The 25,586-nt window shown below is 42.5% G+C and overlaps 1 protein-coding gene across 8 annotated transcripts in view; it reads left to right on the forward strand.

The window, feature by feature from the left end:
- Positions 1 to 25,586, forward strand: part of AGAP1 (ArfGAP with GTPase domain, ankyrin repeat and PH domain 1) — a 327,230-nt gene that overhangs the window by 214,929 nt on the left and 86,715 nt on the right. For 6 of the 8 annotated variants that reach the window (XM_061459922.1, XM_061459932.1, XM_061459942.1 and 3 more), the window contains 2 exons: positions 1,817 to 1,978; positions 20,823 to 20,984. In XM_061459922.1, coding sequence (XP_061315906.1) covers positions 1,817 to 1,978; positions 20,823 to 20,984 — 324 coding nt within the window. The remainder of the gene's footprint in view (positions 1 to 1,816; positions 1,979 to 20,822; positions 20,985 to 25,586) is intronic. The other 2 variants (XM_061459962.1, XM_061459916.1) reach the window with 1 other exon arrangement.

Raw genomic sequence — 25,586 nt, forward strand, 5'->3', positions numbered from 1 at the left:
TGATGGAGTCAAGAACGTAATATCCTGAAGATATTGGAGGCATAAATTTTTCCAATACTTTGGCAGATGATGCTCTAATTATGGGATTCTTTTGGACAAAAGGGTTGCCCAGGGAAGGTGATTAGAGAGGAATTATGCGCCAGTGGCTACAGCACTGCACTGGGAGGTCCCAACATGGTTCCAAAATCCTGTATCTATTTCATATCTCCAAAGCAGAAATTACCATGCAGAAGTTCTTGGGACTGTGTAAGTGCATTGAAGATGCAGGTGGACAGATACTATAGTGCTGGATCTGTGCTAGGGGCTAAAGATGAGATTTAGTCTTGGGAAAGGGGAAGAGAGAAAGGGACAATTACGCCAACTCTAATAACACAAAGTAGTTCACAGAGCTCTGCTGTCTTCCCAAAGGCTGCTCTGGGAAAAGACATAATGATAGAACTGGGAGTCGGGAGATCTGGGTTTTATTTTCAAGTCTGCCACAATCTTCCTTTGTGGCCCTGGGTCATTTAACCTCCGAAAAATGGGGGAAATGATAGCAGATAATTAACAACCTCACAGGAGCATTGAAAATTAATTCATTAATTTTTCTGAACTCATCAGTAGAAGGTGCAATGGAAATGCAAAGTGTTAGGGTGTTCTGTAAAATTGTCTCTCTTTCCCTTTATGTGTGTTCTTAAAGAGTATTCTTAAATCCATAGAAGACCTGTGGGGTAATTTGTGAGAGCCTGCCGTGAGGAATAGAAGTAGCATTGTAAAATCTTTGTATCTTTGCAATATGCAAGTCTTGTGATAGAACTGGACTCAAATACACTCAGAAACCAACACTGTCGAGCGGACTTGAGCCCGTATCAAGTTGTGACTGAAACCATCAGAAACCTGACTTTCTGCAAAGGTTTTTATTGTTTTGACTCTGAGCATTTATTCAACCAGATCATAGAATCCCGGCCTGGTTTGTGTTGGAAAGAACTTTAAAGCTCATCTCCCCAGAGCCACCTGTTCCTGTTGCTGCCCCTCACACACACTTCCCAGCATTTTGTTGTTCCAGACCTCAGTGATGAGGAAAATACTTGTTTCTCATGTATGCTGGGGAAAGGCTATTGTTGTATCTCACCTGTAGCATCATAGACCTTCAGACAGAGCTGTGACGGGTGTGTTGCTGTGAGACGAGACGCAGGAATGATGTTTGCAGTCAATGGAACAAACCTCTAGTGTGTGCTTTGTGTCGTGATACTGTTTTAAGATTAAAAGTCTAAGTGTCTTGTTTGGTCTTGCAGTGCTACCAGTCACTTGCTCCCCATGGCTGTGTTCTTGGCTTTACTTGGGCTACATGCTTACGTGAAATAGTATTTTGAGGTAGATTGGTTTAAAGTTGTGGAGTTGAGGTAGATTGGTTTAAAGTCTTCGTTGGCTCATCTCGGTTGCTTGTGTGAACAGTGGTTTTCATGAATACCTTCCTTTTCTGTGCAGTCTGCCTTGCATGCTCCGTGTTTGCCTGTATCAAGTGGAGAACCTATACAGGATGTGATTGGTAGCAGGGTTGTGGAAGGTGGTGTTTCCTAGAAGAGGAATGAAAGGATGAGGTGAAATCTTGACAATTCGGTCTCTTGTGTCAGAAGTTCCTAGCCGGATTTGAGAGGGCTGCCGAAATCTGCGGTGCCCCAAGCTGATCACCCGTCATTGTTGCAAGGAGGGCTGCTTGGTTTTGGTGTTGGTTAAGTGACCTCTTTTGATGCTCTGTTAAGATGCACCCATCCATCTTCATGCAAATCGATTTTGTCTTCTCTATTGACACAATTTGTTTTCCATTTATGTCTAGGGAACGTGACTACTAGCACATCTGTGTCTCAGATGGCAAGTGGGATCAGTCTAGTCTCCTTCAACAGCCGTCCGGATGGTATGCATCAGCGCTCTTACTCGGTCTCCAGTGCAGATCAGTGGAGTGAGGCAACAGTCATTGCAAACTCTGGCATTAGCAGTGGTAAGAAACCTGGAGCTGGGGGGGGATTATCTGCTTTGGGGTGAAGGGGGAGTCTGGTCGTTCACTTTTTTAAAGGGAAGAAAAAGACCCAAACAGTCTGATGTTCACCCAGATGCTCGGTTGGAAGCCAAACTTGTGGCATTTGGGAGAAAAAGAGAAATCAGATTAGGAAACAGATCAGTACAATACTTTATCAGTAAGGAGAGCTGATACAATACAGCTTCATTTTAGTTTCAGGTACATCATGTAGGTTACTCACTTGATATTCTTATTTCCTTACTCTGTGTGGTAGGTGTTTAGTAGTAAATTATCCTCCACATCTTTTCATCGGGATGTCCTTTCCCTGCTGTGCTCTTGCTTTAATGTGTGCACACTACTGGCATAGTCATAGTGTTTTCTCTGTGGAGCATTTAACAGCATTAAAAGGAGCAAACACTATTCCAGATGGTGCTTTGCAGTGATTAGATTGTATCAGGGAGACAGGGGGTGTGGTTTCTAAAGGGTAGGCATGATATGTGGTAACAAAATGGTGCCTTTGGCCTCAGTGAAGTGCCTGCTAAGGACAGGGATATAATGCTATTCACCTATAGCTGACCTGCTACCAAGCAAATCAGAGCATCCTGGAAGCGGCTGTGGTGGGTGTGCTGGGACATGGGTGTTTCTAATATGTTGTGGTGCAGAGATGGTTCATAGCATTGGAGTGCATGTGTCCTGAAGCGTAGGATTTAACAGGCAGTTGGAGAAACCATGGAAAGTTCATGAAATGGGGAAAAGGAGAAGAACGTGTGAAAGAGAGTGAACTGAGAAGAAACTGAGAATATGGGTAATGGGGAGAAATGTCAATAGGACAGGAAAAGGGGGGAGGAAAGTTGTTTCTGAATGGCTTATCCCTAAAATAGTGAGAATTACAGGAATATGAAAAAGTATTTCACATGTCCTGTATATATATGCATATATATATATATATGTATCTGTATAAGGTTTTCATAGTCCTGATACTGTCTCTGGGTTTTTAAGCAGCTTTGGGCAGCTTTTCAGTGCCACTTTATGAGAATGGAGGGTTTAAAATCACAGTCACCTTGGCTCTGAGTGGCATTAGCTCTCAAGTCCATAGTAACTGGCCAGATTAGATGGAGGTTGTAGCAACCTGCTCTAGTGGAAGGTGTCCCTTCCCATGGCAAGGGCCTGGAACTGGATGAGTTTTAAGGTCCCTTCCAACACAAACCAGTCTATGATTCTATGATAACTGCAGCACATACATTTATGGAGCCTGTGGGTGACATCTTCAGGAGCATGGTGTTTGCATCAGAATGGTACTGATTTTGACCAAGTATTTCTATAGCAAACACAATTTATTTCGGCCTCGGTGACAGCTGTAGATCCTGTTCATCAACAAGATAAAATGCTTCAGCACTGTTCCCTTCTGTGTCCACTCAACTCCTCCATTCCTTTAGAAACTGGTTAGTCTTATAGGGCAATCTGCATTGCCCTACATGAATTCCTTTAGACTGAACTGATTTCACAGTTAAGGATGTAGATGTGTCTCTCTTTTTCCTGAGCTGCTTTATCGTTTTAATCCATCCCAATTCTGTTTTCCTTTTGAAAGGTTATATCACAGCTTTGGCTTTCTGCGCCCTTCTTTTATACTGTAGCTTTTCAAAGAAAAGTTGGAGAATATTGTATGTTTGCACTAGAAGGAAGGCAAGTGAAAGACAAAATAGTCTCCAGTCCTTTATAGCTTGACATACCTATAGGCAGGTGAGCATATATCATCCCTGTGCTCCTTAGCGCCAACTGAGGCTATAGGAGACGAAAGTCTTCAAAATGCAGATCAGAAAGTTCCTCAAAGTGGCATGTAATCAGAATGTTGAAAAGTAGAAATTCAACCGAAGTTCCTACTTTTCCCTTTCCCCTTTACACTGTAATGCTGCTTCTGGTTTTGAGATCTGTGCTGGACTTGTGCTTTGCTCCTGATGCTGAGCTTCAGCTGGCTTTTAATTCCTGGTGAAGGGAACCTTTTCTCCTCTCTATTACCAAGTATGTGCAGTACCCTTTTCTGACTTGACATTCATCTGCGATTACTTCTGGATCAGAAGAGACGACAGCTAGAATTACCTATGAAATACCTACTCAAAAAACGCAGGTGACTGGTGGGTACCTCTGAATAAGCTGGGCTTGAACAATTTCCTGCAGAGGTTCTGCAAGGTGTATTTTTAACTTTATAAATATGTGGAGGAAATTGGACTGATGGTGAGGTGTGTTTTAGGTTAGCAGAAAACAAGACTGTGCTAAACCTGCTCCAAAACCTCCAGCATAATTCACTGCTCTCATTGTCTCATCCTTCGGTAAGCTCGGAGATGTGTCCTTTACGTTGGCAAGTTGACGCATGAAAAACCCTTTTTAATTTCAGGGGGTATTTTTCCTCCATTAAAAGAGGTTGAATTTTACTCATAAAAAGGTAACACTGTGAAAGCAGCAGGTACGGCAAGAAGCTAAGCATCATTTGGAATTCAAATGCCAGTGTATGGGAGAATATGGTGCTTATTGTCACATAGTTTTATTGTAGACAAAATAACATATTGGGATTCAATTTTTCTCTGCACCTTCTTCCCCCCCCCCCATTAAATTAATACTTTGTGTGGCTCCAGAGAACTTTTCAAAGTCTTCGAAACCAGACCTTTGGTTTCCTGGGGCTTCTGTCTTTCAAGCAGCTGTGAACATCTCCTAATTAGATAAATTACTTTGTAGTGGGCAGAGCCACAAAACAGGAGGTGCTGGTTAAATTAAAGGGGAAAAATAGAAAAATCCATTCTCTGAAATGGAATGCCCCACTGCTTTATGACTATTACTGTTGTAAGGTTTTACATTTAAGTACCTGAAGTTTAAAATTAAATGTCTAATATCATTTGGTGCTGGTAACGTGAAGCCTGTGACTGCCCTCAGAGAAAATCTAGACAGCTTAGTTCAGTGTTTCAAATTGCTGTCTGCTTGATAGTGAGCGGACCGTGCGAGCGGCTCGCTGTTTAGCTAAATACCACCCACTGTTCAGCTTGATTTTAAAAGCAGGAACATATTTGCCTTAAAAACTCTGGAATTTAAAAAGACCTTTCCAGCAGCACATGAAAAATTAATTCTTTTTTACTTTTTATTTTTTCCCTGGCTCTTTTAAGTACTTGACAGAAGTAATTTTAGCAGCAAGAGAGAATAAAAACTGGGGGCAGTAAATCCCTGTCCAGGAAGCTCTTGTGTAGATTCTTTATGGACTCAGAATTGATCTACATGTCAGATCCTGATGTAGTTTAAACTGTTTATCACCCTAATGGCAGTAGAGAGACCATGAGCATCAACTTATAATCCTCCATGAAAGAAATTGGTGTTTGCAGTCAATGAAGGAGCAGCTTAGCTTTATTGATAGATTTAGAACAATTACTGCTGCTGCAGCTATTGGCCAAGAGGTTTTCCTGGATCGCATTGGAAGCCTTCAGTTTTTTTCCTTTGATAAATCTTTTCTTTAATGGCTCTTTCTCATTTCACCCAGAGTTACCTCTATTCGCTCGCTGCTGGGGAATAAGAAGGTTGTCTGGTCTCAGGGGAGCCATTCGTAACCTGCTTAGGTGTTGAAGTTTTTGGTTCAAGAATATGCATCTGCATGATTGCAATGGACAGCAGATGAATATTAACTAGTGGTGTTGCTGCTACTAATAGGTTATGGCGCTGTTCCTCCAGCCTTCACAGTTGTGCATCCCTAAAGAGCCTGAGAGACAGATCTTTAAACTGAACATCAGAAGGGTTGATGGAAGAAACCACAGCCACCTGTACTGCACAAATCAGCTTCATTAGACTTCACTTACAGAAGGCTGAGGATGTTATTTCCAAAGTAACTTGTTCATTCTCTTTTTAAATGTCAGGGTTTATAGTTTGGCTTCTAAGATTGTGTCCTGAGACTATCAGAGGGAAGGTTTTCTTCCTTAAACTTACAATATTAAGCTCTTCTGAAACAGCACTGCAAACAGTAGTTTGCAATGGACAGGAATTTCTTTCCTCCGGACTTGTAAATTGACATTTGAATTCTAGCATGATATAAAATTCTGCAGTAAATCAAGTATCTGTTTAAATATCATCCACTTAGGCTTTATCACTGTACAATTGCTTGTACGGGCCATTTGATCTCAGCTGTAATTTATGTAAGTTGTAATACCTGGTGTCTTTGGAGTTTCGAACAGTTTGCTGTTAGGGTTTATTGATGTAAAATTGAGTTCTCACTGTGCCATAGGGTATGAAAGGTCATTGGAGTGTTTATATTAATGCAGACCTTACAACTTGCCTTACTTCTCTGGTCGTGAGCACTTGGAATGATTAAATGATGGAGTCTTCTGCTGTACATAGAAAAAGAAAACGGTTCAACCTGCTTCTAACAGTCCTAACACTTTCATTTCAAAAGGGAACCAGAAAGCATCATTGTAAGTTGTAGGAATTCAATAGGCAAGTTCTTGACTAGGATAAATTATATTCTTCCCTGTGAGGGTGCTGAGGCGCTGGCACAGGGTGCCCAGAGAAGCTGTGGCTGCCCCATCCCTGGCAGTGTTCAAGGCCACGTTGGACACAGGGGCTTGGAGTACCCTGCTCTAGTGGAAGGTGTCCCTGCCTGTGGCAGGGGTTGGGACTGGATGAGCTTTGAGGTCCCTTCCAACACAAACCATTCCTTGATTCTGTGATATCATTCCAAATAGATTTATAGTGTTAAAGTACATCAGTGGTTTCAGTTGGAGGAGCTTTTTTCTTCTTTCTAAAGAAGGAAATCGTTACTGAGAAGCAAATCTAAAGGGAAAGGGCTGTTGGGTTCTGTTTTCTCTAGAGTTATTCCGGGTTTTCCTGCAGTTCCTAATATTTACTATTGTAAAATTTGCCATGTAGAAGACAGAATATGTGCAAATAATTTACATTGTCTTTAATAAGGACAAGGGAACATTCATGTACTTTGCATACCCTCTTGTTATCAACAGACAAATTGCTTCTGGCACATAGTTCCAGAGGGAACCTTTGCCAGTTCAGCCAGAATAAACTCTGCTAGCAATGACTTCTTCTTGCCTTCTGCTTTCTAAACAGCCTAACATACCTCAAGGAACCTTGGGTTATCAAGTACAACTTTTGAGCCTTTTCTGGATAATTACCCCCTTTCAGCATGAGGTTGCAGACTCAAAACTTCCAGTATTAAAATCTAGCTCACATGCTTGACAAGCTCTTCCCTCAAACAGCTTAGTCAACCAGAAAGACTCACATAAACGTCTTAGGTAGCTGGGCTTCCACCGGCATGCGTCCGCCTTTACTCAGTCAAGAAATGGAATAGGAAACTGGTATTTTCTCATCATCAGAATCACTGTAGCACCTTCCTTGTGGCCAGTAATGCACAGCAAGAATTATCCTGCAGCACTTTAGAATTCAGATTGATGTTCACTTATACAGGGGAAGATGCAGTTTTGCAACCTGTGGCTCCCAAGAGTAATGTAAGGCATGCAGGGCAGAGCTCCTGCTGTGCTGGGGGTGACAAGTAAGTTCCTTATAATAATAAATCAGGCTCAAACTTCATCCTTGGTTTCAAAGCAGATGATGTTGTCTTGAGAGAGAGTACAGGAACATCCTTACCGTATTTTGCACAATTACCCAAACAATCTGCCAGAACCACCTTGTTTAGACTGTAAGTTTAGCAGTTTTCACTCATGCAGCTTTCATTGTCTCTGTGCATTCCGAATCTCCTTCTAGATCCTCACCATAAGGCGTTTGAAGTAGAGATCTTGACACTCTCCAGGAGTATGACATTTGCGGCTAGATGTTCTGCTCTATTAGTGTCACAGTTGGGTCATTCATCATTTTTCCATTGCAGCGAGATGGCCAGGAGGATACCAAAGGCTGTCTTATATTTAAATGAGACCTTAGAAGTGGTGGTGTTTCATACTGGCTTCTAGAACGTTGTAAAGCAGGAGGAAGCCGTAGCATTTCAGTGCTCAGCTGAAAAGGGGTCAGCAAGGAAATCTGATCATTCTGATTGCTTCTGAGATATACGCGTATGTCCCATTTGTCTTTTCACTGAGCTTTCTTCTCCAGAATGGTGTCAGCGGAAGGATGAGCTCTCTGAAGAGGGTTTCAGAGTGTTAAATGATGCTCTCTGCCTGTGGTGTTTTAGGAATGTGTTAGCATCCAGAAGTAGTAGGACTCAGTGCTTACCTATTCTGTTTTGTAGACTGTAAGAATCTCAGTTGAATGGAAACTTTGAGATCGCCTTAAGATTGTGGACATTCCGACCCAAGTTCACAAAATACAGGCACTATCTCGTGTTCTCTGGGTATGTGTGTTTTGCCAAAATGATGGATGAAGAGCATCCAAGTTGTACGGATGAAGAGCACTAGGAGGTGTTCCTCAAACTCTGCCCAGTGTGCTACACTTGAAAGCAAACCTGGTCAAGGAGCAAAACCACTGCAGTGTGCTGCCTGTCTGCAGTATGGGTTCAAAGTGTACAAGGCCAGGTTGGATGGGGCTTGAAGCAACCTGCTCTAGTGGAAGGTGTCCCTGCCTGTGGCAGGGTTTGGACCTGGATGAGCTTTAAGGTCCTTTCCAACCCGGACCATTCCATGTCTCTATGATGAGTTAAAGGAATGAAACTTACGAAAGCGGTTCTTCAGTTTCCGTGTCCATGCTGGAGGGGTGAGATGGCACCAATAAACCTTTGAGGTTTAAACTGAGCTGCGTTGTGATGTTAGTTTAAGGAGGGGGTATTTCCACACAAGTTTGCTGCATTTCAGCTAAGTACTTCTGCATTTACCTGGTGCTGCTTTTTAAATGGTGAGCTGTATTATATGGATTTTTACAGTTCTGCACTTTTCCAGAAACCCATCTGCTTTCTTGTTTAAGATCCTCTTCTTTCTGCACTCCCCCTCATTAAAATATAAAGAATTGTTGCATTCACCAATTAAAACCTGTGCTTGGCTCCAAAATGGCAAGAAATGTGAGGTTTCATCTTCAGATAATTTGACATTGGCAACCTCCTGCTCATCTTAATCTTGTTCACAGCCTCAAGTGCCAAATGTGTGTCAGTAATTTGTTTTTGTGACTAAATTAACTTTTTGAGTGGAACTATAAAGCTTTGGTTTTCCCCACCATTTGCTTATGGATGCTTAGATGCATATTTTGCATTCAGTTTCACTTAGATTTCAAACTGAAATCAGGATGTGCCTGGAATGTTTCTTACAACAGGGGAGAAAAACATGGGGGGGGGGAGTTTCTGGTACTGACGTTGATTAGACATCACGCTGATGAAGGACATGGGGCTGCTGGAGCAAGTCCAGAGGAGGCCATGAGGAGGATCAGTGGCTGGAGCACCTCCCGTATGGAGAGAGGCTGAGAACATTGGGGCTGTTCAGCCTGGAGAAGCTGCATGGGGACCTCAGAGCAGCTTCCAGTGTCTGAAGGGGGCTACAAGGATGCTGGGGAGGGACACTTCATCAGGGACTGTAGCAATAGGCCAAAGGGAATTGCTTTCACCTGCCAGAACAGGGGAGATTGAGATGAGCTCTTAGGCAGCAGTTCTTCCCTGTGAGGGTGCTGAGGTGCTGGCACAGGGTGCCCAGAGAAGCTGTGGCTGCCCCATCCCTGGCAGTGTTCAAGGCCAGGTTGGACATGGGGGCTTGGAGCAACCTGCTCTAGTGGAAGGTGTCCCTGCCTGTGGCAGGGGGTTAGAGCTGGATGAGCTTTAAGGTCCCTCCAACCTAAATCATTCTGTGGTTCTATGATTAACCTAACTTGATTGTCTAGCAGCGTTCAATGAATCAGTGCTTTTTCTGCCTGTAGCTGGATTTGATTCTCAAATCTCCTCTGTTTGTCCCCACTCAGGAGAAAAGAAAACAAATAACCCAAACCAAAGCACTGTATTTTTATTATTGAAGCATAAACTTTAGCCTGGCTAAAGAATAGTGAGAACAGTGAATCTTCTCTTTATCACCTCGTCAAGCTTGTGTCTTACTCCTCATTCCTGACCATCCAGGCACAGGGTTAGTGTGTTGCAGCGTCCCACTCAGTATTTAAGTAGCCAAAAATCAGGACTTCCCAGGGCGGGAAAGTGGATACGCCAGTAACGGGTAGGTGCCTCACAGCCAGCTCCCCCTAGTCTCTATCCCGAGCATGACATGCTGTGGTATGGCATATTCCTTTGGCTAGTGCGAGTCCGCTGTCCTGGCCGTGCTCCCTCTCAGCTTCTTGTGCCTCTCCCCACTGGCAGAGCATGGGAGACTGAGAAGTCCTTGTTTTAGAGCAACATCGGTGTGTTATCAACATTATTCTCACACCAGATCCGAAGCATAGCACCGTATGATCTACTAAGAAAAAATTAACTCTGTCCCAGTCCAAACCAGGACAAATACATATATATTTATTTATTTATCTCCACAACTGTCTTCCTGTGGAACTTCAGCAGCAAGCCAGTTCTCTGTAGCTCAGATGTCTGACATTTGACAGTTTTTACTGTACCTAGAAGTCTGTAAAACATATCCTGTTCTCTGTTTCTATATTAGTATGTGTCAGAGTGGAAGGGTTAATACTGAAGATGATCGCACCCCTGCACAAAGTGAGTTCTTCACCAGGGAGGCTGTCCTCCAGTCTCATCTGTATAAAAAGATAGTTTAATCTTTCAAAGGTGTTTTTCACATGTTTGTATTTTAAGATTGCTTTAATCTGAAATGTTTGCAGCCTGGAATGAGCTTTGCTCTGATGTTTCTTGGCAGGTCACTTGCCAGGTAGGTTGAGATAGAGGATCAGTTGTTTTTCCCCAGTATCTCAGAAGTAAATGTGACCTGTGGTCTTGGACTTTAGACTGTTAAAAGAGTGGCTGAAACATCAACACACTGACCACATTCAGCAGCAGCAGCAGCAGAAGGGCAGGCCTTTTGGCACTAGCTAAGCTGAAGAGCAGCATTTGATGTGAGGATGCCTGTGTACATTCAGGAGTGATGTAGTTTGATCAATCATAATTACAAGGAAATAAAGTACACAAGCCAAATTCACCCAGTATGAACTTAGAAAAGTAAATTATGTTTGCAGAGAATAGTAGAAGTTGAGAGACGCAGTCTCAAGAAAAGACATAAGTGCAAAGTGTGACACTTCATAAACTGTTCTGATTCAAATAATGCAGCTTAAAAATGTCGTGAGCCCAGTGCATTCCACATTTAAGCACCTTTTAAGTAAGACTCAGGGAGGAAAAAGAGCAAGCTTACTAGATTGACACTCTTTTAGTTTACTTAACCATTTGATATAAATTTTAATAATCTAAATTTATATTATAATAATAATACAAATTCTAAATATGATAAAGTTTAGGTATGTTTTAAGCACAAAGTTGAGCATATAAAAGGTTAATGTATAGCTGCTATCAGAGTAATTTGCGATTTCAGAATTCCTCTTTTTATATCCATACTTTGGAAATACACATATATGCCTGTAATAATTAGATTTCTTGTTTATGGCATGTCCAGAAGCACACTGCTTTGTTTTGGCCAGGATCTGGGCAAAGTGAGTGCAAGAAATACACACAGTGGTTTCATTTCTTCTCCAGCTTAATGAAGTTTCTGTTCCAATCAACATGAGAGCTGTTGCCTCATCAAGCATGCCTGTTTGCAGGCTTCGTTTCTTTCCAGTCCAGATCACAGGGCAGTGGGTACAGGGACGTTGTGTATATGTTACCTATGGAATCCAACACTTCAAAGCTGCTTCACAGTATACACAGTTCAAGGAGTGAAAGAAGCCTCTGTGTTAGATCCGATGCTCAAGTCCTTCACAACCTGCTGATTGTTGGGGGACAGCTGAAGCGCAGAGACCTGGCCTTCCCCGCAGGTGGAAGAGCATCTCCTTTCAAGTCTCTGGGCCCTTCATTTGTTACAGTTGATCTCATCCCTTAATGCAGCCATCGTGTGTGCCACCTGCAGCCCAGGTCGATGAGGAATATCCAGTTTACACGTCACTCCAGGCGAGTGGCTTTTCTGATGCATGGGTTTTGTGAGAGCAAAAGAAGGGCCCTGGCTCTGGTTATCTGAACCCTCAGAAGAGCTGGTAAGAGCTAGAAAGAGTGGTTGATAAAATGTTTGTCAATGACAGTTGTGTTATCTGACACCTATAAGGGGTGGCAAAGACGTTGCTTTATGTTAAATGCTTTACTTTTCCTCTATAGATTTCTACAATAGGAAAATGTTTGATTTTTGTCTTTGATTAAGAGTATACTTGGTGTTGCTTCCATTATTTCTTTTCCTTTCTGATGCTGGTGCTCATGGCATACTTTACCAGGAAAGCCTTAGCCTTTTCCTACCCGCTGTGATGCCGTTAACAACCTATTTATTATACAGCAGTTATTCAGCTTTAATTGGAAAATGTTAATGGTGAAAGTCTCTTGATTTTTTTTTTTTTTTCCAAATCACTGATATTTGGGCTTGTCACTGAAGTCTTGTGGACTGACAGTGGAGAGCTACCTAACCTCTCCTCAATTACCAGTGAGTGGGTTTGATGCTTGAAGCTGCTCACAGGTTATATACTGACTGAAGGTTAAAGTACAAGAGTAGAGACAGAGACATCTTTCTGGCGCTGAGCTTTTCTTTGAAGAGAGTCGGTTCTTCCTTTCTGTCTTTATTTTGCCTATCCTGCAATACAAGGTAAATATTTCAGTAGGAAATGATGCAGTAGAGCATGGGTTCATTATTTTCCGAGTGCCTCGAGACCTCAAGGCTCTGTTTCAATGCATGCTATTGTTAATTGAGGGTTTTTTCCAATTAGAAGATGATGCTGATTGTTAGATCAGGCAGAGCTCTGACCCTCTCTGTGTAATTAAGGTGACTTTATTATGCATACCATTTTGACAAGGATATAAGATAGTATTTGTCACATGGTGTTGTGTGTACTCGGTCATGGTGTAGCTTGTGTATCCAGAACGTGTTCTTTTAGTGGTGCTTCCAAGTGTTTGCTTTTCTGCAGATCATCATTTCTTGGGGTGGTCTTGGTGGGTTTGCTAGGTCCAGAGTGCCACAGTTGGTAACTTCCTCGAGGTGTCTGATTATTACCTGTCTTCAGAAGTGGGAGATAAACTAACCTGGAATCGAAGCAGGAGATACTGCCCTGAAAACATTCCACAGCCGTATGGTTTGTCTTTAAAAGGACCATCTATCTCCTTTCTCCCTCACAGGGTGGCTAAGAACTACTTACCTGGAATGAATCCCCATAACCAGCTGCCTTTTGTAATATTCCTCACCTTCCCATTTTGTATACACTTAATGGCCAGGAGGAGCAATGCCCATAGCATCATACACACAGTTTGTAGCAATTCAGGGTGACACCATGTAAGAATCACATCTTTTCAAAGGATCTGATGCTGCCCAGTGAAAACATTATGCCAGAAGAATTAGAGACATCTCTTATACATCTAGACTGTGGGTTTATTCAGTGGGAGCCATGGAGTTAGTTTGCCTTGGGATGTGGTTGCAATCCTACAACATCTAAGACTTACATCTCTTTCTAGTTTGTTGTCCTTATGTATTCAAACAACTTGTCATGTTTGATCTTTCCACAGGGCATATTCAGCACACAGTACAAAGGAGGCAAAGAAGCATCTGCATAATGGAGGATAAAACAGATTAGCAAACTGTGTTCACTCAGGGAGTAGTTCATAATATCTCTACCCCTGAGAACTAAAGCTGCTGTAAGCAAGATGTGTGGAAGAGAGATTAGCATCTCATTCTTGTTTCATGTTCTGAGGCTTGCAGGTGCTCTAATATTCAGTAGTCTTTACTTTGCTTGCCACTGAATTGGCAACACAGGAGGGTTGCTCAAGAATAGGTGTATCCTCTCCTTTTGTAAGATGGTAAATTACTTCTGTGGTATGAGAAGCTAACTTCATAAGACAGCTTTGAAAGGGAGTTAACAAAATACAGTTGCTTTTCTTCTTGCTAGCAATACTTTGATTTCTAAGGAGCAGGATGGTGTTTTACTAGCACTGTATTAGGGTGCTCCTTAGGAGGGAAAATGTACTGAGCAATATACTGGGGGGGGGGGGGGGGAATGTTTAAGCACTATATTGCATTTTTGCTTTCATGCTTCCTTTATGATGGTCAGACATTGCATATCAGTAGAAAATGAGCTAGAAGTAACTTTGTGTTGCCTTTAGATAACAGAGATTGTAACAAGGGCTTTACTATCTCTGACATTACTGAAGCCAGTCCTTCTGATACCTGTGCCTTGCTGTCATGAGCCTGACTCTATCTCTCAAGACTGTGGATGATGTCCCTCACTTCTCACAAAGTGGCTTATTAGGCTGCCAAGGGGAAACGATCTTGCCATGCCTCCAGGTCTGCTTTGCTTGCGGCATGCGAACGCATAGCAAAAGCCAGACCCTCCAAAAGCAGGGAGACAGAGAGGTAAAGAGACCCTTTCTTTTTCCTTCCCCCCCCCCAGAAGGAATCTTAGTTTTCCTTATTTAATTGAAATTGCTATGAGAGGGAAGGAGGCAGTAACTTAGGCATTCAGTGGAGTTTTCTGTACATGACAGGATAGCTTTGTGATTTACAGGCTTTAGGCACAAGACTGGAAAAATGGTAGACGCCGTGGAAAGAGAATACTCCTGAGGCTCTTTCATCTCCATCCCCCAGTTCTGCTCAGAGCTTCCTTTTAATTTCCTTCAGTGCAGCAGGTTAATTTAAGCCCTCGATAGCTTGAGTGTCCAAGCTGAATTCAGCTAAACGATGACTGGATGAACCTAATTCCTACCAAAGGTATGAGCTCTCTGTACTTCAGACATTTCTGCCTTCTTTATTTTGTCTGTAGGCTGTAATCTCGTGCCACCCCTTCTCCCCCACTTCTGAGTGTTTATTACCATCCACAGACTTCTGCCAGGCTGCAGTTTTGACAGGATTTTAATGTCAGTCCTGTACCATCCGTGCCTGACTCCAGCTTTCTGCAGTCATTGTGCAATTGCAGCATCCCTTTAACTTCAGTTTGAGGCAGAGGAGGAATATAAAGAACTTGATAGAACATTTATGGTAATAGCTGTAAAGGGAAGCTGTAGAGCATTGGATTTCACAGCCAGAAAAATCTCAGCTTGGGGAAATGGGTCTGAAATACAACTACAGATGGTTTTAGTCTATTGCTTCCCATGTTTAAATAAAAGGATTGCTTTTTTTCACCTCTATTTAAAACACATGTGTAGAAGATGAAAGTGTCCAGCTATTTTTTTATTATTCAGTCCACCAGCTACCGACATCTTTGCGTTATTTCATTTCACCACTAATGGCATAGTAAAAGTTCTGAAACACCCTCTTTGGATCCAGCCTTCCTTGGGTCGCGGCAAAGATTCCTGCTGCAGTCAGAGCTGTTGCTGTTGTTTTCGTCATCAGCGCTTTCTTTTTCCTCTTGAACCTGGTGCTATTAATTGTGTTGCTGCTTCTGCTCTTTAATTGATCCCATTCACGGGTCCCGCTTTTGTTAACGTCTGCCTTCTTGTCACTTGGGCAAATCAAAAACCCAAATTAATCAATCTCCAGCCACTTGAGAATAAGGCCATGTTGGGGAGCTGGGCTTGACAAAAAAGTCTAATTTCACTTTGAAAGCCTGTTGGAAAAATGTAACAAGAAGATGCAAGAAAAATGTAAACCAGATCAAGCTTGACTTTGGTCTCTGGAGAATAGCGTCACCTGTTGAGTTTGTTTCAAGTTCTTGTAAATAGGTGATTTGACAAAAATACGGAATAAATCAAAAGACTTGAAAATAGAAGAGGTCAGAATATCCTTGTTTCCACTGCACATGGTTACACAGGAGAGAGGGTTGTGTGGGAGAGAGAGAATAGGAACTGTGGGCCAAAGATGAAGCTCCACTCTTACAGATTTTTATACCTCTGCCTTTGTGCTGTGCTATACCTGTACCTTGTATGTTGCCCCTTTTCCTCATGCTTTTTACACCTCCAGCTCCTTTACCATGGCCTGGGGCACTCATACCTGCTTTTATTGTCCCTCATTTTCTTCTCCTCCTTGGTTCCTGTGCTGGTATCTTCTGCAGCTCTATAACGCAGGCACTGCAAGCAGTGAAGAAGAAACGGCTTCAATTCAAATCTCAGACATTCTCGGTGCAGATGCTGAGAAATTTGGGGTGGAAGTTACTCATACTGTGCTAGGGGCACCAAGGAAGCACAGGCCGGCTTTGAATTACACAGGGGAGGAGAGAAGGTTGTGTGTGTTGTGGCTGCTCCATCCCTGGCAGTGTTCAAGGCCAGGTTGGACAGAGCTTGGAGCAACCTGCCCTAGTGGAAGGCGTCCCTGCCTGTGGCAGGGGTTGGGACTGAATGAGCTTTAAGGTCCCTTCCAACACAAACCAGTCTAGGATCCTGTGGATTTCTGTGGATTTCTTACCCTTTTCTAATCCAGGAGGACTCTTGCAATGTCCTTACAAGGCACAGATGGAGTTGTCTTTTGAGATCATTTTGTGGAGCGCGTGCACCTTCCATATAATACAGTCGAAACTGTAAGAAGATGAGAAGTGAGACTTGCATAGAATGTTACCTCTTACAAACATATAATACTGGCCTGGGATCAAACTAGGAGAATACTGCCCTGAAACTGATTGCAGATGTGTTTCAAATGACAAATGAAGCACAGTACAACAGCACAGCCCTTGAGACTCTGCTGAGAAGGTTTGGTTGGTTCCTTTGTTCATTTAATGTTCCATCTCATAGTTCTGGGTTGTAGTTGTAGGCAAGATACTTCTTCCTTTGCAACTCTTATTTCTCCTACCACAGTCTTTGTCTTATCCCATGTGTCATGCACCTATAGAAAAAAAATCACTGTGCTAACAGCAGAGTGGTTGGCTTATTTAATATCCCATCTTCTGGTAACAAGGGGCTTGTTTACCAGGTATCACACGTTCCTCCTGGGTATGGAGCGAGGTACTACACATATTTAAATGACCTCAAATAACTTGCATAGATGTCAGCTTACCCTCAATGTGTACTCTGAATTGTCTATTTTACTGTTTTTTCTGAAACGTACTTTCTCGTACTGCTTTGTGTAGAAGTCCTGCTATCTCTTGGTATAAACCTCCTGTTATTCCATGATGCTGCAAAGCTGGAAGCTCACCGTTAATGAGAAACCTGTTCTCCTGTTGGTATAGAAAGTGGACAAATGCACACGTGAAATTCATGACATCCTCCTTAAGGTGTTGTGAGCATGCAGAGGTAAACTGCAAGGATCCAGCTCATGACAGCTCTCATTCACAGCTGAGAGGAGTTAATAATGGCACTGGTGTTAGAGGAGGGCAGGGAGGTAGGTTGGCTGTTTGCTGGGAGAGGGCATGGTCATCTCTAGCTCGCTTGTCTGGGCTGCAGGCAGCAGCAGGCATAGGCTGGAGCATGGTGATGCTCTGTTTTGGAGGAGAGGACATTTTTCAGCAGCACATTGCAGCACATCACTTAAAAACCTGGCTTAGCAGTTGCAGAACTGAGGATGTGCTGGTCAGGATAACCCCAGCTACATGGCAAGGGGAGAGTTTTGTCCTTAATGTTGTATAATATAGACATACACCCTGCAAATGATGACCGTCATCAAGGAAAGCTGCCTGTACAGTCCATCAAAAACTGCAAAGCTAATGATGGGCTGGGCAGATAATCGTGGGAGAGTTAATTGTAAGGTTCGATATGGCATCTTGTCAGCAGAGATAAGTTGTCACGTTTTCCACTTGAGCTGAAACTAAATGATTGTAAAATAAGTTATGAGTGTCCTTGGGCCTGTCTGCCAGAATGATGGCTAAGAATACATTCCTGGCCCATCAGTCTCAAGCAGCCTGCTTGATATTTATGCGAACTGAATGTTATTTTATTCCCCCTCTAGTCATGCTTGTCAGCTTCCCGAGTGAAAAGTGAAACTGCTTCTTTGACTCATACTTCAAGTATTGAAGCTCGGAGAGGCTGCAGATTGTTATTATTATTACTAGTATTATATATTTTTTTGGGTGTGTGTTGAACATTGATGCCCGATTGGGAAGAACTAATGGCTGACATTGAACGTGCGGGATGGCTGCAAAACAGCCCATCCCAACCCAGCGAAACGCATCTTATGAGTTCCAGTGCCTCTGTCAAAGCTGGTTTAGGTGTGGAGTAATGAGGTGCTTGCTTTTTTAATTTGGCGTGCCTTTTCCCTTACCCTATATATATATATTTATTTAATAGCTCCAGCAGTGGTCGTCTGTTCTCAGGTGTGGTAATTGATACAAAATAAAATGCATTATTTGTATTCAGTCAGGAGGATGAGATTGTATTCAGTGGGCTGAAGCCTGAACTCATTTACAGTTTTCCGAAGCTGGGCTTTCAGGAGCCCTCTTTTCAATTTGAAGAATACCATGTCAGGCAAGAGAAGTAGTGGGAAATGGGAAAGCACAGCGTGTAAGCCCGGCGCCTTTTGATTGCTCATATTTTAAACCAGGAGAATGTTAAATAACTTCCATCTTCAAAGGGTGGTCTCCGAAGCTGGGAATACGGGGCATTAATACACCAACAATATCGGCTCGGCACCCGTTTATGAGCAACTCGCATCTCTCTTGTGGTTGAGGGGGAGGGAAAGCGTCGGGCTCTTCGCTACAGAGCCGTTTGACACAAGGACGGCAGGTTATTACCTGGAAAGGGCTGTGGATCACGAGGATTTACCACAGGAGGTTAATTCTTCAGCTTCCCGGTGCAAGTAGTCAGACCGTACGGTCCTCATTCTTCAGAGCCCACGAGCGGGTTTTGTTAGTGCAATTTATAGCCTATAAATTAGACTAAGCTGCAGTGATTGCATAGATCTACCTTCACCTTCTTAAACAAGGATCCTACTGAAAAACATACCCTGTGGTTTTGTGTCAGAGCACCATTTCTTCCCTGTTTTATGGGTCCGAGGCATCACGGTTGATACTGCAGTCGCAAGTGGTGATGAAGGCAGCCCTTGTACCTTCTCAAGTCAATATTTAGGCCCAGCAGTAATCAGCTTGCATCCATGGTCATGCCTTTGTATTGCTGGCATCTTCTTTTGCACGTTCTGTTCAGTGTCAAGGAGCCAAAGGTATCCATGTCCCCTTTACAAAGAGCATGCAGAGCACTGGCGTGGATTTTCATCAGGGATTGCCTTCCTCTTCACCTGGAGAGATAGCAAACCCTTGCAGGATAGTTACTTTGAACATTTATGGGTCAAATACTTAAAGTCTCCTACACAGATCTGTAGTAAATCCATTCCCATAGTTCCCAGTTTTGGTTAAATCCTTGGTGAGTGGTTACAAAATGGTGGACATAGGGAAAAGAACAAAAATCCTGAACAAAAAGCTTATGTTTGATTTGAGCTCTGTTGCCAGGCATTCAGCTACATAATTTATCCCCACCTAATAACTTGCAGCACAACTGTGCTTAATGGGTAATTAGTAAGTAAATTTATTAGGGGAAAAAAGCGTGTTTCTTTATCACATAGGCAATTGTATGTGGATTTAGTTATTCAAAGAACCAAAAGTTACTCTTTAAATAATCTTTGGCTTTATATTTTTCTATATTAATTCATCTTAAGTGCTGTTCTGGCTCTGGAAAAAGCTTTGCTTTCCATGATAGCAAACACTATACTTAAAGTGTAGGGTGTTATGTTAAATTTCATGATTAAAACTAAAACAAAACCAACAAAAAAGAACTGCATTTAGCACTAATCCCAACCCAAACAGTGGTTGCAGTTAAACCAAAACCATATTACCAGCCTTGGGGTAAAATACTGGATTAAGGTTGCTAAAGTATTTACTACATGAAAGGACCCAGATGGAAGGTGACATTTCAAGTATGTCTTCATTGCCTAAACTTGTGTTAAATGTGGCTGTTACATGAAGAAACAAGAGCTACTTCAAAGAGAAGGCATTCATGTATTACCTGGACCAGGGAAGAGACTGTGGTCTCTGCTTATGGGAGGAGGAGGTCACCAGCTTTTCATTTTGATTTGGTTGTGTGAGGTATTGGGTGGGAGAGGGAAGAAAATGACTCTGCCATTAGTTCTTAAAATGGTTGCATGTTATGCTACCCTAGCTACTACAGTGGGAAACTAAACACACTGAACATAGTAGTACTTTTTTCTACCCAGCATACATTAATTACCTTCTTTTAGCACCTTTATTGCCATCGCCGCCTTTTCTGTGTGTGTCTGTCTCTAATATGAATGAAAGCAGATAGTGTCCAGAGGATGTTTGGGTATTTGCTCCACTATGTATTAAACTAGACTAGTGTTACATGAGTTAATTTGAGGATCGGTAAGATACAGGGTGCTCAGAGAAGCTGTGGCTGCCCCATCCCTGGCAGTGCTCAAGGCCAGGTTGGACACAGGGGCTTGGAGCAACCTGCTCTAGAGGAAGGTGTCCCTGCCCATGGCTGGGCATTAGAACTGGATGAGCTTTAAGGTCCCTTCAACCCAAACCAGTCTGGGATTCTATAATTCTAGTACTTTGAAAGAAAGAGTAATTGGAAGTAATAAAGTGATTTCCCATTGGTTTGTGTGTGTTCCAGCTGGTCTGCTTCTAAAACTGATGCAGGGTACTGTTGATATAGTAGGACTTGAATCATAACTTCAGCCAAGTTGCTTTGTTGTACCTGTTTGAAAAACTAATGGGTATTGTTAGGAGACTCCCCTGTAGCCTTTGGAAGTCAATGAGCTCAGGAAATTAGCTGCTATAGACTGCAAGGAGTTATATCTTGGATTTTGGCAACCATTAAGTCAAATGATGTAGTATTTTTGTTGTTCCTTCTTCCCCCCCTTCCCCTACCCTTCACCCCAAACTGCAGATACTGGGTTAGGAGATTCTGTGTGTTCAAGCCCAAGTATATCAAGTACAACAAGCCCCAAACTTGATCCACCTCCTTCACCTCATGCGAACAGAAAGAAACACCGCCGGAAGAAAAGCACAAGCAATTTCAAAGCTGATGGTATCTCGGGCACAGCTGAAGGTAAGCTTCCTCTATGCTGGAAGTCTGAGTATTGAACATAGCATTCCAAAGAGCGTGGTTAAGTACAACTCAACTACACTGTTGGTTTGGAATATGGAAGCTAAACAGAATTGTCTTGAAGTAGATAAATTAAAAACTGATCTTTTAATGGTGAAGCTGAATAATCTGAGGCATCAAGATGGCGAGTTTGTGTGAAACGTGTTTGGAAGTGATTTTTTTTGATATATAAATTAGTGTCCCCAAGTTAATATGGAGCATCATTAGCTATAAAGGTAAGGAATGGCATACTTGCGAGGTGAAAAAGTCAGGTTCACTCAGTAGCCCATCGCATCACATTAGAACTTGTGTGTTTTTTCAGTGTTATTAAATCTAGTGTTATCACTTCACCTTAGACACATCCTGAGCTCCAGAATTGCCAACACTTCTGGTGCCAGTTATTGTTTGAATATTCAGCTGCTCATGGACAGATTGTGTTATTCGAGGATAAAAAGGAAAAGGAGAGAGTTTAAATGTTTGGGTTCTTTTTTAAGAACCAGAAAGCAAAAGCCAAAAAGAACTTCTTTTTTTCCCTTAGTTTAGCTTACTATTTCCAACACGAACACTGCTATCGCTGTTCAGTGCCCTTCTGAAGGGGTAACAATGTGTACAGTAGCCAGATATGATATAAAACATGCTTATATCTTTAGAAAAGAAGAAAAGAAACATGCTAGGATTCAACCAAAAGAGCTCCAGAAAAAAAAAGAAGATGAACAAGGGTAGTTGGAGGGCTTAGAAACTGGGGAGTCAACATATGAGGAGAGATGAAAAACAGAGACAATGGAATAACATTGTTGGAAAGGGGGAGTGTTGAGTAAGAACAAGATGTGGTTGTAAGCATCGGAGAGTGAAAAACAGCTAATTCAGTATCAAAGAGCATTGGAACAAGTTCTGAAGAAAGGATGACAATTGCAGACAGCTGAAGAGACATTAAAAATAGATGTAATAATAGTATACAACTGAGAAGGGGCATGTTAACTACTACTTAGTCATCCTTATTTGCCATTTATTTAATTTCTCAATTGCGCTGCTGTCCCATCCGGAATTTATTTCCCCACCTATCTATACAAATCCTTTTCTAAAAGCCATCAGCTTTTTTTTCAGACAAGCTCCTGTTGCGTTCTCTTTGCCATCATTTAACTGTCTTTGCTGTCAGTTTCCCCCTAGTTTATGGCCTAAAGCCAAATTTTATTGTAACCTTTTATTTTTAATTTGTAGACTTTATTTTATTTGACAATCTCTTTTTATACCTTGTATTTTCATACCTCAATGGCAAGTTGAAGAGGGGCTTTTTCAGAGTGCTCACCATTGGTCCAAGACTATTTTGTTGAAGTCAATATGAATCAAGACAGCTGGATATCAAGAGCCTTTGAAAATCTCTTTCTCAGTAGTTAATACATGTGTGTTTTCTTTCTTCTGGGGAGATTATTTTCACAAGCCACTGGCGCTGGAACCTGTGTGGTCCTGGTCTGCAGGCGCAGGTTCCTGACCCGCAGCGAGCAATGGGGGATATGCAGTTTTTGTGCATCTCGTCCCTGAAGCCCCTGTTCTGATTGGAGTGGGAAGTACATGCTCCTTCAACTTTCTCTGTTTCCTCTTGCTCTTCTTGTGTTCCAGCGTTGTAACATGTTAGTCTGAAATCGCTTTGCAATGACTCTGCAGAATTGTCCCCTCTCATAGAAATGGGATAAATATGCTTCCAGAGGGCAAGAACTAGTTGGCAAGGAGCAACCAAGTAAAACACAGGGAGCTTTAAAAGTAGCAATGAATGCCAGCACTTGCTTTTACAGTCTTTATATCTCTACATTAGCCCATCAGCCTTCTTTGACCTGCCTCTTCTTACATGTCTTACGAGATAGGCACTCTTTCATAGGTGAAAGATGGTAGATTGTGATGAGCTCTTAGGCAGAAGCTCTTCCCTGTGAGGGTGCTGAGGCGCTGGCACAGGGTGCCCAGAGAAGCTGTGGCTGCCCCATCACTGGCAGTGCTCAAGGCCAGGTTGGACACAGGGGCTTGGAGCACCCTGCTCTAGTGGAAGGTGTCCCTGCCTGTGGCAGGGGGTTGGAACTGGATGAGCTTTAAGGTCCCTTCCAACATAAACCAGTCTGGGGTTCTATGATTTCCCTTCCTCTATGCTGGCTGTAAATGTAAATTTAAACCCTCAGAGGATTACTGCAGTTCTGAAGACCACAAATCCACATTAAACAGTCAAAGGAAGATGTTCTGAGACATTCGTGCTTTGCCTCAGCAACTTTGAACAAGTGTTTGCTATACACAGAGTGACCTGTTGAAAATGGGCTACCGAAGATTGTAGTGATAATCATGGGAGAACCGTATCTTTGTTCCTTCTGGAAATCCTGAGGCACACTGTGAAAAAAACAGAGGAGGATCCTCCTGCAGTAGGTATTCTCAGACAGTTACAATGGATCAGAGTTAAATGATTTGGGTAATTCTAGATTGTATGTTGCCTTCCTTTGGGTCTAGGCATGTTTCAAGTGTCAGCTTTCAAATAGAAATTCTGGGTTCCTTCATTTTTATCTGTAGCAAAGCTGAGGTGTTCAATGAGACTTAAATCTGGTCTTCAGCAAACTCAGGCATTTTTACTTCACTTTGCAGTCTCTTTTTCTGCTTGAACATGCCTGCTTTGATCACTGACCTCTGCCCAAGTATTCAGATATCACGATGATGGGCACTAATGAACCCAGGGTGATTCACTAATTCCAAGGACTGATGCTCAACTCTTTTATGCCCTTCCATAAAGGTCATGCTGATTCTTCTTTCTCCACACTATCTGCACATGCACAGCCCTCTCTTTCTGGGATTGATTCTTTCATCTTCTTCGGTTTCTCCTTCTACAGGTTTTAGAGACAATGGTTCCAGTAACAAAAATCCTGAAGCAACTGTGATGCGGTTGGATGAAAATTAACATTCATTCCCTGCTTTGGAAAATGAGATTCTGGGGAAAATATTCCCAGTTCTCTCTGAAACCCAGAGAGTTGTTCTTTAGTTCCCTGCACAGAACTTGCCACTGAAAAATGTCTCCATGTTTTTGAGGTTAACAGCAGGAATGCTTACATTAGGAAAGGTGCCAGCAACCAGCAGTGTTTTTCCCACCATGCTGTCTAAACTTGCTCAGAGCAGGATTGTACAGTGCTGTGATTCAAAGGGGAATAGCTGCTCAGAGCCTGGTGTGGTTTGGTACCCTTGTGCTGCTGCAGTTAGTGGAATAGCTAGTGCTGTGTTCAGTGGTAATAGGAAGGTTTTTCAGCTTGAAAGCACGTAGAAAAATTAAAAAGCTTTCTTGGAAATACTCTTCACAGAAAGACCTTTCCCACTGTTGATTCTTCTCGCTCTTATTAGGCAGCTTTAAAACTTCATGGCTGTGAACCTGCCTGCCCTCAATCCATCACTGAGATTTTAGGAGCTATAGAAAGCCATCTTTCAGCATCAAATCTGGATCATCTGTGTTCTGCAATTATTCCATTGACTAAGAGCTCTGGCCAGTGGGGCCAACATTGCTGCCTCCTGTAGGGCCAGTCCAGTTGCTCCAGGTGAGGAGAATCCACTCCTTTGGTCAAGGAGATGCAATGCAGCTGCCAGCACAGTGCTTTGAATTTACTTTCTCTCCCAGCATAGGCAAAACAATCCTCTGTGTTCCTCTCCATGTCGATGGAGATGAAAAAGAGGAATTGATGATAGAATAATAAACCTGATCAGCAACTTGGTGAACTCTTCAAGTTCTGCTTTTTCTCTGTAAATCTATGTTCCACGTTCTTCTTCATTGGTTTCTAAAGAACTTTTGAAGGATCTTTTGTGTTTATCTTCTGAACACAAAGATATTTGTTCTCTGCCCCTTGTAAAGTGATTGCTTTTCCCATTGCTTTTCTGATCTAGCCCCCAACTCTAGATGTACACTTTCTGGCTTGTAGCTAAGGGTGAACTGAGGAACTGTATAGGTAATTTCCCTGGGGAGAACCAGTAAAGATACTTCAAAAGCTTGTGTTCTTCACATGCATGTTTTATATGGCACTGAATGTCACAAATCTTGGGGAGCATTGAAGATGAACTGTAGTTACATTCTAAATGAAAATACGGTCATTTGTTTTCTGTGGATGGAAAACCAGGGTTTAGTCAGACTTTTCATTGGTACTTCTAGCAATGAGCAAAGATGCTTTAATCTGGTTTCTAAGCTGCATAGGTTGCCCCATCCCTGGCAGTGTTCAAGGCCAGGTTGGACACAGGGGCTTTGGAGCAGCCTGCTCTAGTGGAAGGTCCTGCCCTTGGAACTACATGAGCATTAAGGTCCTTTCCAACCCAAACCGTTCTCTCATTGTATATGATTCTACGATGGATGGAATCTGTAATGCCTGAAAGTTTGGTTTTTGTGTAACCTGGAAGCAATACAGCTGTTAACTGAAATGCAGTACATGATGCATGAAAAAAAAAATGTATTTTACCTGCAGTTTCTCACCCAAAGCTTTCCTCAGCATCCCATGATCTACCTGCTGGCACACCTTTCTAGGCCTGTTCAGTGAAACAGATGCAAACAATGAGCTAGTGTTTGTG

Source organism: Pezoporus flaviventris, unplaced genomic scaffold (assembly GCF_033815535.1).
Source record: "Pezoporus flaviventris isolate CSIRO_AGI_PZ_B2104156 unplaced genomic scaffold, CSIRO_AGI_Pfla_v1 ptg000001l, whole genome shotgun sequence".
NCBI classification, from domain to species: domain Eukaryota; kingdom Metazoa; phylum Chordata; class Aves; order Psittaciformes; family Psittacidae; genus Pezoporus; species Pezoporus flaviventris.